The sequence below is a fragment of the Alexandromys fortis genome, unplaced genomic scaffold (assembly GCF_014885135.2).
Source record: "Alexandromys fortis isolate MF-2015 unplaced genomic scaffold, M_Fortis_MF-2015_v1.1 scaffold_9, whole genome shotgun sequence".
Lineage (NCBI taxonomy): Eukaryota > Metazoa > Chordata > Mammalia > Rodentia > Cricetidae > Alexandromys > Alexandromys fortis.
This window is the reverse complement of record NW_026067892.1, coordinates 3,717,318-3,729,811: the sequence shown is the minus strand read 5'-3', so window position 1 is coordinate 3,729,811 and position 12,494 is coordinate 3,717,318. Positions and strand designations below refer to the sequence as shown.

The window sequence follows — 12,494 nt, the reverse complement described above, 5'->3', positions numbered from 1 at the left end:
CGAGAATTCTTAATCTAGTAATTTTTCGTGGTTCTTCCTTTGAATTCTAGTGCAATAACATGGAGTACATTCCCTATGGTATTGTGTGACACCCAGAAGACTGTGTACTCACTAACCTGTGAACTGCCGTCCTTTTAGAGCAAGGGGGCAAGTGGCTCCAAGTTTAGTGCTTGTTTGTCGGTGATGAAGCCTCTGGAGAAATGGATAGGGTGAACAGGCCAAGACACTCCAGACCTGCCCGGTGAAACTCCACACCATGTGCAGATGGCAGAGCCGTGGGGCCCAGAGAGGAGCTGCAGAACGGGCTGGGTCCTCTCTACAGAGAAGGCTCCCCAGCACTCAGGTGGGGGCTGACTTCCTAGAGGGACTTGGGAGCAGCACCTAAAGAGAAGACTTCCTTCCGTAGTGGTTTTCAGTAGGTTATTTGCATGTTTCCTTCAGAACAGGGAAGCAGTATTGATTTCATGCATCTGCCTGCAATGGATGGATGCTCTTGGAGCTGAAAACATTTGATCTTGCTTATAGTTTTGCACCTATACCCAGAGAGACTCCTAGTCATGAGTCAAGGTAGAAGCTGGTTGTTATTCTCCAGAGTAAATGTCTTGTGGATTTATATTTGCTCTATGACATACAAGGGTTGAACTAAATAGTGCCTCATGTGATTTCTAGGTAAGTCAGAGCCAAAGTTTGCTTATTTCCCTGTGAAACGGCATGGCCATGAGCCAGCCAAGGAGGTTGACTTAAGAACTCTCAAAGTTCCTTCTACTCTGTGGTGCGATGTGCCTTACCTGCCTAGCTTGGCCGTGGGTGTGGCAGAACTCATTCTAACACGTGTGCTTTCTTTTCACCCTCAGGTATATCCGAATAGTTGGGACTCACAATACAGTGAACAAGATTTTCCACATCGTGGCTTTTGAATGTATGTTTACAAACAAAACCTTCACTCTGGAAAAGGGCCTAATAGGTAAGTGTTACGTGATATTTTTGCATATATGCTTAGATACTTTGCCTTCAGAATTTTCTTAGTCTAATAATTCCTCTTAATCAGATCTGATTAAGGAGTTGAGTTGATTTTTAAATGCCATTTGGCTGAGTGACAGAGGCTTTATTTGTAGAAGAATTCAAAATAATAAACCCAGTAAAGGAAAGGAAAAACAAATATGAGTATTACACTACAGCTCGGATTGGAAGCGTTTAGGGAGTCGTCCAGATTGGCAGAGTAGAAAATGCTCTTGATAGCCAGGCAGAGGCTTTCACTCCGAAGGCTTTTCTATATTTAATATAGTTGAGGCTGGGGAGAATGTCTAGTATTGATCTGATGGTCATAGTTTCCAGGGCTACGAAGGCATGTTGGCTTTGATTTGATATGAATGGTATGTGTAGCTGGGGGAATGTTTTCCTAGACATGTCAATTCCACATTTGCTCTTCTTAGCCAAATTACCCTTGAGAACGTTGCAGTCTATAATTTGAGTAAGACTGCAATGCTGAACTATTGCTGAGGAAGTCAAGTTACTGGGTGGGAGCTGCCTGGCTACTTTTTCCCAAGGAGATTTTAAATTCTGGGTTAGTTTGGGGGTGGGGGCAGGCTTTGTTTTAGTCATTGCTTAGCCCATTGTGTACCATCCATCCCTGCTCTTGGCCTTGGTGATGTCAAGAGTGATGTGTTCTTTTCAAACAACTTATTCCGTGACCTTGGGTAGTTCCTCACCTCCTGCATACATAGGCTCGTGAGATCCTTGAATTTGTGCTTTTGCTGTAGCTTTCTTTGAGAAATAACTCACAGCATGTTGGGGGCAGAGCATGCCTTTGTCTAGCCTTACCTAAAATAGAGTTCTGTGCCTTTAGAAGAGAATTCTGTTCTCTTGTCCATGTTGGGACACAGATCCACGTTAAGTCTTCAGCACGGCAGTGACTAACAAAGAGAATCACAGACTCAGACACGGGCAGTGATGTTTGCATGGCTGGAGCCTGAAATTCCCTGTGTCTGCTCTTGCCCTCGCAATGTGTGGAAATATTCCATTGAGAAGAGGATTTTTAGAGCTCAACCAAAATAATTATTTTTCACTTTACTGTTAATGTAATTTAAAAAATTAGTAGTGCTGTTTTTGTGACTTTCAAGTCATTTGAAAATTAACAAATTTGAAGCACTCAGTGGTCGCATTGTCTTCTAATTCTGTTGGGTATGTAGATTTGTGGGTACAGGCTTCCTAGGTCCCCTGAAGACTTTAGGCCTCATTGTGTGCAGTCAGGAGAGGCCTTGCTGAGGAAGATCTGAGGAGACCAAGAGCTTTCAGATTCACAACCTGTGTGACATCATTTCAGGCCCAAGGTCTGCATTCTTATACATGTTGTATCCATGTAAATTGGTCCCCTTCTTGCTGGAGGGAGAACAAAATTGTTGATACTGTAATTACCTAAGAAACAGGCCCATCTGGTAGAGAGGCCTGTACAAAACTTGGTATCGGTTATGGTAAGACATGCTTTCTTGCGTGTTTAGTGGAAGCTGATGTAGTCAGAGCTGTCCAAGGCTGTAATAGTCGCAGGCTTGTCAGATGATGGGAGAGGACTGCAAATGCAGGAAGTTGTTTTGATGTCTGATAGGACACTTCTTCAAGCCCCTTTCAATGAGGCATACAAGTGTGACTGCGAAGGACACTGCAGTGCCACACCTGCCATCGTCCCTCAGCCATGCAGGAGCAGCAGTGCCAGTAGACAGGTGTACATGTGAACTCACCAGCGGATGACCTGCTGTGGGATGCACTCTGGGCCTCCTGGGGGCCATCTCTATAGTTCCGAGCTGCCCAGACTAGGCAGAAGGGAGGTGGTGGTGGGGAGGAGCATGGGGCTCTCATTACCCTGAGTCTGACACTGCAGCTTTGCTTAGCTTACAGAGGTGTTTAGAGTAGTACTGGACAGATGTGCATGTTGAGTATGTCAGATGCGTTTTAGCAGCACATAGCCCTTAGCTAGCAATTCTGCTGGAACCTCCCAAGAAAGGAGTGGACACTGCAGGGGCACAGGCAGATAGAGGTACCGAGAGGCAGATCTTTTTAGATGAAACCTCCTTGAGAGCCACTCCCTAAGCTCGATATTGTCATGACTGGAGAGAAAGGAAGACAGCAGAAATACTGTGCGTATCTAATGGAGTGCCAAGGCCTCCTGTTATGTCTAGATTCATAGATTCTTTCTCGGTTCTCAGTCTTCCTTCACCAGCTCAGGGTCTTCTAATCATTCTTCTATAGACCTTCAAAATGACTAAGTCATTTGTGGTTTTTATAGTCAGATTTTAGTGTTAAAACATGGAATGGTACCATGAAGTGCCACAGCAGAGATAATGATGCCAACTCGGCATCTCTGCATCTTAGTCTTTCCCACCAAAGGTTTCGTGTGTGTGTGTGTGTGTGTGTGTGTGTGTGTGTGTGTGTGTGTGTGTTTGGGGAGGTTGTTTTCTATTTGGTTTGGTTTAGTTTGGTTTTGTCGACCCTCAAACTCATAATCCACTGTGTGTCTCACATGCTGGGACTGTAGGTGTGTGGCACCATGGCCTGCACCTTCCCCTCACCATGCTGCTTCACTTGCACAGCTTAGCAGGAAAGCCTGCAGCTTGGCCAGCTTCCCTGTCCCTGGGAATGGGCCCTAGCTGGTCCTACCACCACCTTGCTGCTGCTCTTGCCATAGCCCTATCACACTTGATTGATGGCTGCTTGTGCATCTTCCCCGAAGGCATCCTCTCCTGGCAGAGCAGGCCTGTGGTGACTGTCTCCTCTGTGTTAGGAAGAGTTGCAAGAGGCCCTAGCATGGCACCAGTGAGGCACAGAAGCAACTCCTGTTTTACACATTCCTGACCTCCCAAATGTGGTGTTTGCTCAGTGCTTTACTTTGTGATCTTTGTATATGTTTGCTGAGGTTCGATTATTCATAGCCATTGAAAGATTGAGATCATACTAGTATCTTGTAAACAGAGATCTCTTTTTTTGTTCCTGGCCACCCGGACCTGAATAATCACACAAAACTATATTAATTACAACACTGGCCAGTGGCTCAGGGATATCCCTACCTAGCTCTTATATCTTAAATTAACCCATTTCTGTTAATCTGTGTATTGCCATGAGGTTGTGACTTTCCGGTAAGGTTCTGACGTCCTTCTCTTTCAGCAGCTACATGACATCTCCCTGACTCCGCCTTCTTTCCTCCTCTATCTCTGCTTAGATTTCCCTCCTTGCTATATTCTGCTCTGCCATGGGCCAAAGCAGCTTCCTTATTAACTGATAGTAGTAAAACATGTTCACAGCATACAGAGGGGAATCCTCCATCAGTTACTCACTCATAGTCCCTACCTAAGCTGTCTTTGAGAACAACACACAGCCAGCTTAGTTTTGTCTGTCTGTAACTTCCTCCCCACCAGGTCACTATTACTCTTATGTGTATGCTTATCTTGTCTGAATGTGTGTCTATGTGCACATGTCTACCTGGTGCCCAGAGAGGCGAGTAGAGAAAGTCAGATCCTCTGAAACTGGAGATATAGAGAGTTGTACACCACAGTGGGGTGCTGAGTCCTCTGGAAGAGCATTCATTCATTCCTCTTAAACACTGAGCCATCTCTCCAGCTTCACCGCTAGATTATTTTGAAGTCAATCATAAGTGTCTTATCATTTCATCTGTAAATATTTCATTATATATTTCTAAAAGTAAATTTGTATTTAGTATTATAATGCCATTATAATTCCTCAAATTTGAATAGTAATTTCTTAAGATATTAAGAGGTCAGCCAGTATTGAAATGTCTCCTAATAGTTTCAAAGTCTGCAGTGAGAAAGTTTGTATTTTGTAAGTTATTCAAATCAGAATTTTTAAGGGGAAGGAAACAGGGCTCCATGAGTAAAGAACACCTTGGCTTCCATTCCCAGCAGCCCTCCCTAGTAACCTGATAAGGCTCCTTACCTGCACTCTCCCAGACTTGCTCACTCCTTCTCTAGTAAGAGTTTATTGGTTGAAGAAAACAGATTTTTGTCTACAGTGTCACTGATGGCCTAAATTTTGGTCACTGAGCCCCAAGGCATGTTCACCCATTGCATTCCTTGTGGCATAGCCATTAGAATCCAAGTCAGATTTTACTATTGTTTTTAGGTAACTGCTCCATAGTTAATGTGTGTGCTACAGCATCAGGAAACACGTAGACATTCAGATTGTCTCCCCTTTGGGTATTTCCATCTATTGATGACTATTTCTCAAATCTGCTGCTTTGTGATTTAGAAATATAGAATGCTATTCCAAGTCTGTCTTTTTTAATAGCTAGAAAGAAAACATTTCTTTAAAGCTTGGTTTGAGAATCCTGAGATGTAACTTTCCCAGGAAAAGTAGGGTGAATGTTACATTGTTTTCCTTTCTGTCCCAGTTTTCAAATTGAAGAAGTTGCTCTCTAGCATCCTCCAAGTGTGACCAAAGAAATAGATTTGGAGCCGGACAGTGGCGGCTCACACCTTTAATTCCAGAAATCAGGAGGCAGAGACAGGCAGATCCCTGTAAGTATGATGCCAGCCTAGTCGACAGAGGGAGTTCCAGGACAGACTCTAAAGCTACAGAGAAACCCTGTCTCAGGGGAAAAAAAAAAAAAAAAAAGACAGACAGACAAACAAATAGTAGATTTTTGGGGTTTCTAAGGGAAATGCATGTTGGTAACATTTCTGTTGTTGTGATATGTGCATATATGTGTACGTGCTTGTGGTATATAGGTTAGAGGCCAATTGCTGCATGTCTTCCTCTGTGGCTCTCCACCTTAGTTTTTGAGGTAGGTCTCTTGCTGAAGCTACAGCTCAGGGATTGGCTTGACTGGCTGCCCAGCAAGTGCTGAGGATCCCTTGTCTCTGCATCCACATGTGGGTTACAGGTGTGCCCTGTCATGGCCAGCTTTTTATGTGGGCGCCGAAGATCTAATCTCAGGTCCTCATGACTATTGCATCTTTGGTTGGTCCTTGGGAGCTGCCAATATGGCTCAGCATTTCTGAGTATCTCTTTGATTCTCGCATGACACAACACACGGTTTATCTTGTTACGTTCTCACCCTTGATTTGAAACCTGTCATTTCTTCAAGAAACCCTCAAAAAAAAAAAAAAACCCTCATTTTTTTTAGAGGGAGGTGACACTTGCAGATTTGCACAATAGATGGTGCTTGTTACTACCTTTATTCCTGTTTCTGGCCCCTTCTGTTTGCAGAAGTAGAAAATGGATGCTGATAGTCTTATTTAACAGGTAAAATGTGTCATTAGCACATCCTGGAACTTCGATTCAAACTTACTTTGGTCTTTTTGTCTTCCATCTCCTTTTCAACCTCGGCTACCAGTGATACAGCACAATAATTCATATACTCTGTCTCTATTAATATAAAATCATCTTAGAGTAGCAGTACCAATGCTGTCATGGAGCATGTCATTACTAAAAATAGTGTAACTTTTTTACAATCATTTTTTATGTCCTAGGGTATATCTCACTCAAAATGTATAAGAAATCCTATCTTAAAGTTAATTGAAACTGCTCAGTGTGGCTTAGCATTTCAGTATATGAAGGCGTAAGTCACGAACAAGGCCACACCAGTTTGGAGTTATGATTAATAGGGTGTTATTTATTTAAAGGGGAAAACTTACAGATCACCGTCTCAGACAACAGCCATCTGCACAACCAGGAAGGGAGTCTAGTCTTCGGTGGAGCAGGAAGTGAAGAGAGCGAGCAGAGGAAATAGCCGCTTTTTTAAAGGGAGAGAGGCCACGCCCCAATGGGCTGGTATCACAGCAGCTATTGGTTGGAGGGGCGGAAGGACCTCCCGCAACAAGTATACAGTTAGGTCCATCTATTACTGTGGACTCTGCTTTCAATTTGTAGGCGAATGCCATTACGGGCAGCTGCTGTAAGTTCATGACTGCTCGGCTATGCAGTGATTAGTAGGTGACATTTTGCAGCCCTTCTCCCTGTCTTCTGGCCCTTAGATTATTCCTTCTCCCTTTTCTGTAATATTCCTGGACCTAAAGAGGAGTGGTACAAATAATCGTGTTTAGAACTGCACCCTCAACCATCCTTCAGTCTCAGTATTTTGTGGAGTCATGGGTTTCTGTATTCACCTCCTCTCACTGCAAAAGGGTTTCTCTGATTTAGGCTGAGAATGACCTTGTTTCAAGAAATATTATAAACACAGATATTTAGAAGACAGATTGCTGTTCCATCAGTTTAGCCAAATAGCAGTTGTGGGTTCTTCCCTAACACTTCAGGTTACCTTGGTCATTGGTTTTTGACCGGGTTTACAGTTCCAGGGATGGATTCCTTCTTATTGAATGGGCCAGAAATCTAATCAGAGTGAGTGTCTGTTGCCCATAATAGTCTTGTTAGTGTTGTACCAGTGGATACATCTTTCCTTGCCCCATTGGCATTGTAGATTCACAGCGTTCACATCTGGGGAAGACTGCTGGTACCTTTATTCCCCCAACAGTCTACAGAGCAGCATCAGGCACCGCGAAAGCTACCCAGCATGGAGGATGCTTCCAGCTCTGAAAATTTCTACAAGTAGCAGGTCACTAAACAGAAACGCTAACTCCAGGTCTGGCATACCCCTGAAGGGAATGCCCAGAAGTCCCCACAACTATATAGATGGGGGGCTGGAGAGATGGCTCAAAGGTTAAGAGCACTGGCTGCTCTTCCAAAGGTCCTGAGTTCAATTCCCAGCAACCACATGGTGGCTCACAACCATCTATAATGAGGTCTGGGGCCCTCTTCTGGCATGAGGGCATACATGAAGGCAGAATGTTGTATACAAAATAAATAAATAAATCTTTAAAAAAAAGACAAAAAAAAAAAATACAGACGGTTGGCACCCGTCTTTGTCGTCCATCAGCACTAGTGAACGAGACTATATTCCAAATACAGGCGGTTGGCACCCGTCTTTGTCGTCATCAGCACTAGTGAACGAGACTATATTCCGAATACATCTTAACACATTCAGTGTCAGTGGCCACGAAGCAATCCTGTCATCAGCACTAGTGAACGAGACTATATTCCGAATACATCTTAACACATTCAGTGTCAGTGGCCACGAAGCAATCCTGTTGGTTGTACCCAATTAATACGTTTTATTTTGGGCTCTAGGAGTATAGTGATATTTCATTTGTATTTTAATAAATGAAGCTTGCCCGAAGTTCAAAGTAAAACAGCCATACTGATCAGCCTCACAGACCAGACAGTGCTCGAGAAACCGGGTGACAGTGGTGGTGCACACCTTTAATCCCAGCCCTAGAGAGCAGGCTCAGTCTCATTCTGAGATTCCTGGAGACAGGATCACCATTTCAGACTGAGGTAGAGGGAAGAGCCAGTGGCTGGCTGTGTTGCTTTTCTGACCTTCTGATTGAACCTTAGTTTCTGCCTCTGGGTTTTTATTAATTGTGCTACATTTGTTGCCTGACATGGGTTGTCATTTATAGATGAAGACTGCACTTTTGTTTTCTGGCTGCTCAGACCCGAATAATCACACAGAAACTATATTAATTACAACACTGTTTGGCTGATGACATATTTCTAGCTAGCTCTTACATCTACATTAACCTATTTCTATTAGTCTATGTATTGCCACGTGGCCATGGTGTTACCTCATTTTCTACATATCTTGTTTCCTCGTCTGGCGTCTGCTTGGCTCTGCCTTTTCTGTCTCTATAACTCTGTTCAGGTTTCCTGCCTGGCCTTATTCTGCTAAGCCATTGGCTAAAATACAGAAAGACATCTTATGTCATAGGAATTTGAATTTAAAACAGGTACCTCAAAAATGGGTTATGTTGGAAGAGTAAAATAGGTCTCTGCACTCTAACACTGTCCCCCCATATCACACTACTACTGAGAGGTTCTTCACCCCTCTCCAATATTATACTAATACTGAGGGCTTCCAATCCACCAATATCACACTAATACTGAAAGATTCTAAACCCCCCCCCCCCCGCACGTGTATCACACTTAATACTGAGGGATTCTACCCCTTGCCCAATATCACACTAATATTGAAGGAACAAGAATAGGTCTGAACTGTCTGACCTTTCATCAAGATGGACCTGTTTTACTCTTATGGACCTCTACAGCTTAGTTATCAATTTTTAAAGTCCTTGGTGTGTAATGTCTCTCTTTATCAGAGATAGATTATATGGTACTTCTCCCATTTTTTCAGGATACCTATTATTTTATTAGAAAATAATTGGGTTTCTAAAAGAGATGGATCTTAGATTTAGTGAAATTAATGGAAGTGTCTTTAGCTAAGAGAGTCAAAAACTAGAGTCAGTTTTGACAATCACTTGTCAGTGTAGTGGTTTGAAGATCATAGGAGCTATGAAAAACTCTGTATAATGGGCCAAACTGTACAAACTTTAATATCTGTCCATTAAGATAAGAAGCGCAGTCACTACATGACTCATCAGGAATGCCCCAAGTAGAAATCATTTCTTCTAACAGTTCTTTTTTCCTACTGCTAATGTATTGCCTCTTTGTAAGAGTAAACTTCAATGGGAAACCATGCAAATCTAGTATTGACTCATTTATGCCCCGACTCTACAGGCGTAAGGGACAAAGCACAGAGTCCTTGTTCTCGGAGTCGTTCCATTGCTATTTTGCTGATGCAAAGCTTACTGTTGTGAGCAGAAAGTTAGATATCACATCTAATCTGCATCTAATTTGGACTCAAAAGAATTTTTAATAACTTTTCATTATAGTGAACTTAATCATTTACACATTCTCTCTCTCTTACCTGTCACAAATCTTACAATATATGCTAGCCTTCTAATTTTGTCTTCACCTTTTCTGTTTTTGGAAAACCTTTGACTTTAGGACAAAGTCTTGTTTCAGTAGATAAAATTCTTTCTTAAAAGAATTGCCTTTTCCTTTAACCTCCTTTATCAAAATATATAGTTCATAACTATAATTTTTATCTTATTTTCATGCTTTGTAGTTTCTTTCTGTTTTTATAAAATTTAAAAACAGTTTTTCTTAATAAAATTAATCTTTATGTTATTAATGAAGACTCAAGGAACTTCATCTGAAACATAGCCAGAAAATGTTGAGAATCCTAGGGAAATTATTTTGCTTTTACCTGCAAACTTGATAAAGATTTAACAGGCACTCAGAAATACCTCTTGCTAAAGAGCATTGACTTCTAGGAGCCCACAAGGCAAGAGACAGATAGCAAGGCAGAAGTCTGACATCTCTGCCTCATTCTGTGCCTCTCTGTGTACAACCGTGTTAGTCACTCAGAAGTATCCATCCATCTAACCCATTTCATACCGTCTTCAAAACTGAAGGCTCACATGAATGATTGTCCTAAATCTTCAGTCACTGTGGAGGCTAAGCACAAAATGGCTGCCTAAGACAAATAATCCTTCATTTGAAGACAGCTGTAGTCATCTCCTGGCAACAGCTTGTCTCCTCAAATACTAAAGGACTTAAGTCCTCAGGAGGCAAAGGTAAGTGGATCTCTGAGTTAAAGGTCAGTCAGAGCTACATAAGGAGACCCAGTCCCTCACCCCCCCAAAAACATGAGCCAGCAAGATTTCTTAGCCAGTAAAGCCTGGTGGTCCAGATTCTGTCCCTAGGACCCACATGGCAGAAGGATAGCACCAACTCCTGCAAGTTGTCCTCTGGCCTTCACGATTGCTCTGTGGTTCATGTGCACACTCTCACACATATACATGTATATAAAATAAATTAAAAAAAATGAAAAAAAACTTGTCTGAGATTGTTTAATTGTATGTCTCTCACACCTCTTATCTGGTGGTTTTTGTATTATTTTGTTCTATTTACATTTATTTGTTTATTTTTTTTTGTTTGTTTGAGACAGCTAACTATGTACTACTGGCTGTCCTAGGACTCGCTATGTAGACCAGGCTGGCCTGAAACTCACAGAGATCCCTCTGCCTCTGCCTCCCAAGTGCTGGGATTAAAGGTGTGCACCAGTACACCCAGCTTCTATTTAAATTTAGAGCTCTTGTCTGCACCTTCAAAATGGCCTTGAGGTTGCTTGGCCTTGTTGTCAATTTCTCAGTGTAGCTACACTGAGTACCTTCTCTTTCTTGCCCTATGGCATTATTTCTATCTTTTGTTAGCATGTCCCAGGCAGGGACAGCACGGTTCCCCAAGTGGCTGCAGTGGGCCATGAGGGGCAGTGAGCCCCAGGCAGGGAGCTGCGTGGTGAATGAGAGACTGACAGTGCAGCCAGTCCCATGAGGAGAGACAGACAGATGGGCATGCCATAAGACCACACCGCAGGTCTCCAAAGGGGCTGGTCCCAGGCAGGGAGCCACATGCCAGGTGAGAGACAGACAGATAGGCACACCATGAAGAGTGATATTGAATATTTATTTAGTGGGTTAAGGGGGGAGAGAGAGCGGGGGAAGGAGAAGAGCTGCAGCAGCTACCTCTCTGGGAGAGAGACAGAAAAGGGAGGGACTCAGGCTGGAAGCTGAAGATCAGCTTGCCTTGGTGGAAGTGGGGAGGGAGTAGGCATGGCTTGTCTCTTAAAGGGACAGGACAGATCATTACATTCCCATTTCTTTTTTATAATAAAAAGTCAGGAAGTTAGACACCACAGGTTAAAGGAATTGGGGCAGCAGATTCTCAATACTGCTTCCTGCTTATTTGTGGACGTCATCTTTGGGGAGGAGAACCTGAGAAGGCTGGGTGCTGGTCACATCCTAGCATAGCTGATCTCTTTGCTCTTGTCTGGTGTTTGTGGTATGGAAATGTCTGGTGTCTCTTATCCTGTTTAAGGTACTGGCAGAACAGAGGACAAAGTTAAGTGAAGGAAAAATTTTTTTTAGGACCAGGGAATTGAGAGGGGTGTATCTGACTTGTTTTGGTGGATTCTTCAATTTGGCTCCCTGGAACTCACAAGAATTCTTTGGGTTTGTAAAAAGAGAAGTTTTAGACATATGCATTGTATAAACAATAGCATATTTATGTCAGAATGACTGTGACAGATTTTTTTTTGTACAATGAAAAGTATCTTTAAGACTTTGAAAGGCAATGTGAGAGAGAAATTTGATAACTTGTCTTTGTCTTCACACCTTTATAACTTGCAGGTCTTATATTTTATTGAAATGTGTTTGGTGAGGTTGTACTTTTAAACTGACAAAAACCTCAGCTGTCAAACTTCATCAGAGATCTTTGAGAAGGGTGAAATTTTACTTGAATTACTGATTAAAAAACGACAGAGAACTTACTTGGTTGGCACCTAGAGCTAATCCTCAGGGTCCTCCATGGTCACTCAAGGTCATATTTGCCTTTTACTGTTTAGTGGAGGGCCTGCCAGGCTCCAGAAGATCCTGTGGGCTAAGAAATCTGTAGGAAGACAAGCCTACCTTGACCTGAGCAGCTTAGCTGTTGATTCCAGTGATTCTGTCCACATCTAGAGACCTTCAGTTTAGATGAAATGCAGTTTTGCCCAGTGGTCAGTGCTTGGCAGGTGAAGCAAATTGTGATGG

General features: G+C 42.7%; 1 protein-coding gene across 1 annotated transcript in view; it reads left to right on the top strand.

Moving 5' to 3' along the window:
* The window catches only part of Btbd9 (BTB domain containing 9), a 353,804-nt gene that overhangs the window by 227,891 nt on the left and 113,419 nt on the right, over positions 1-12,494 (top strand). Inside the window, exon 7 of the mRNA XM_050138586.1 lies at positions 855-964. Coding sequence (XP_049994543.1) covers positions 855-964 — 110 coding nt within the window. The remainder of the gene's footprint in view (positions 1-854; positions 965-12,494) is intronic.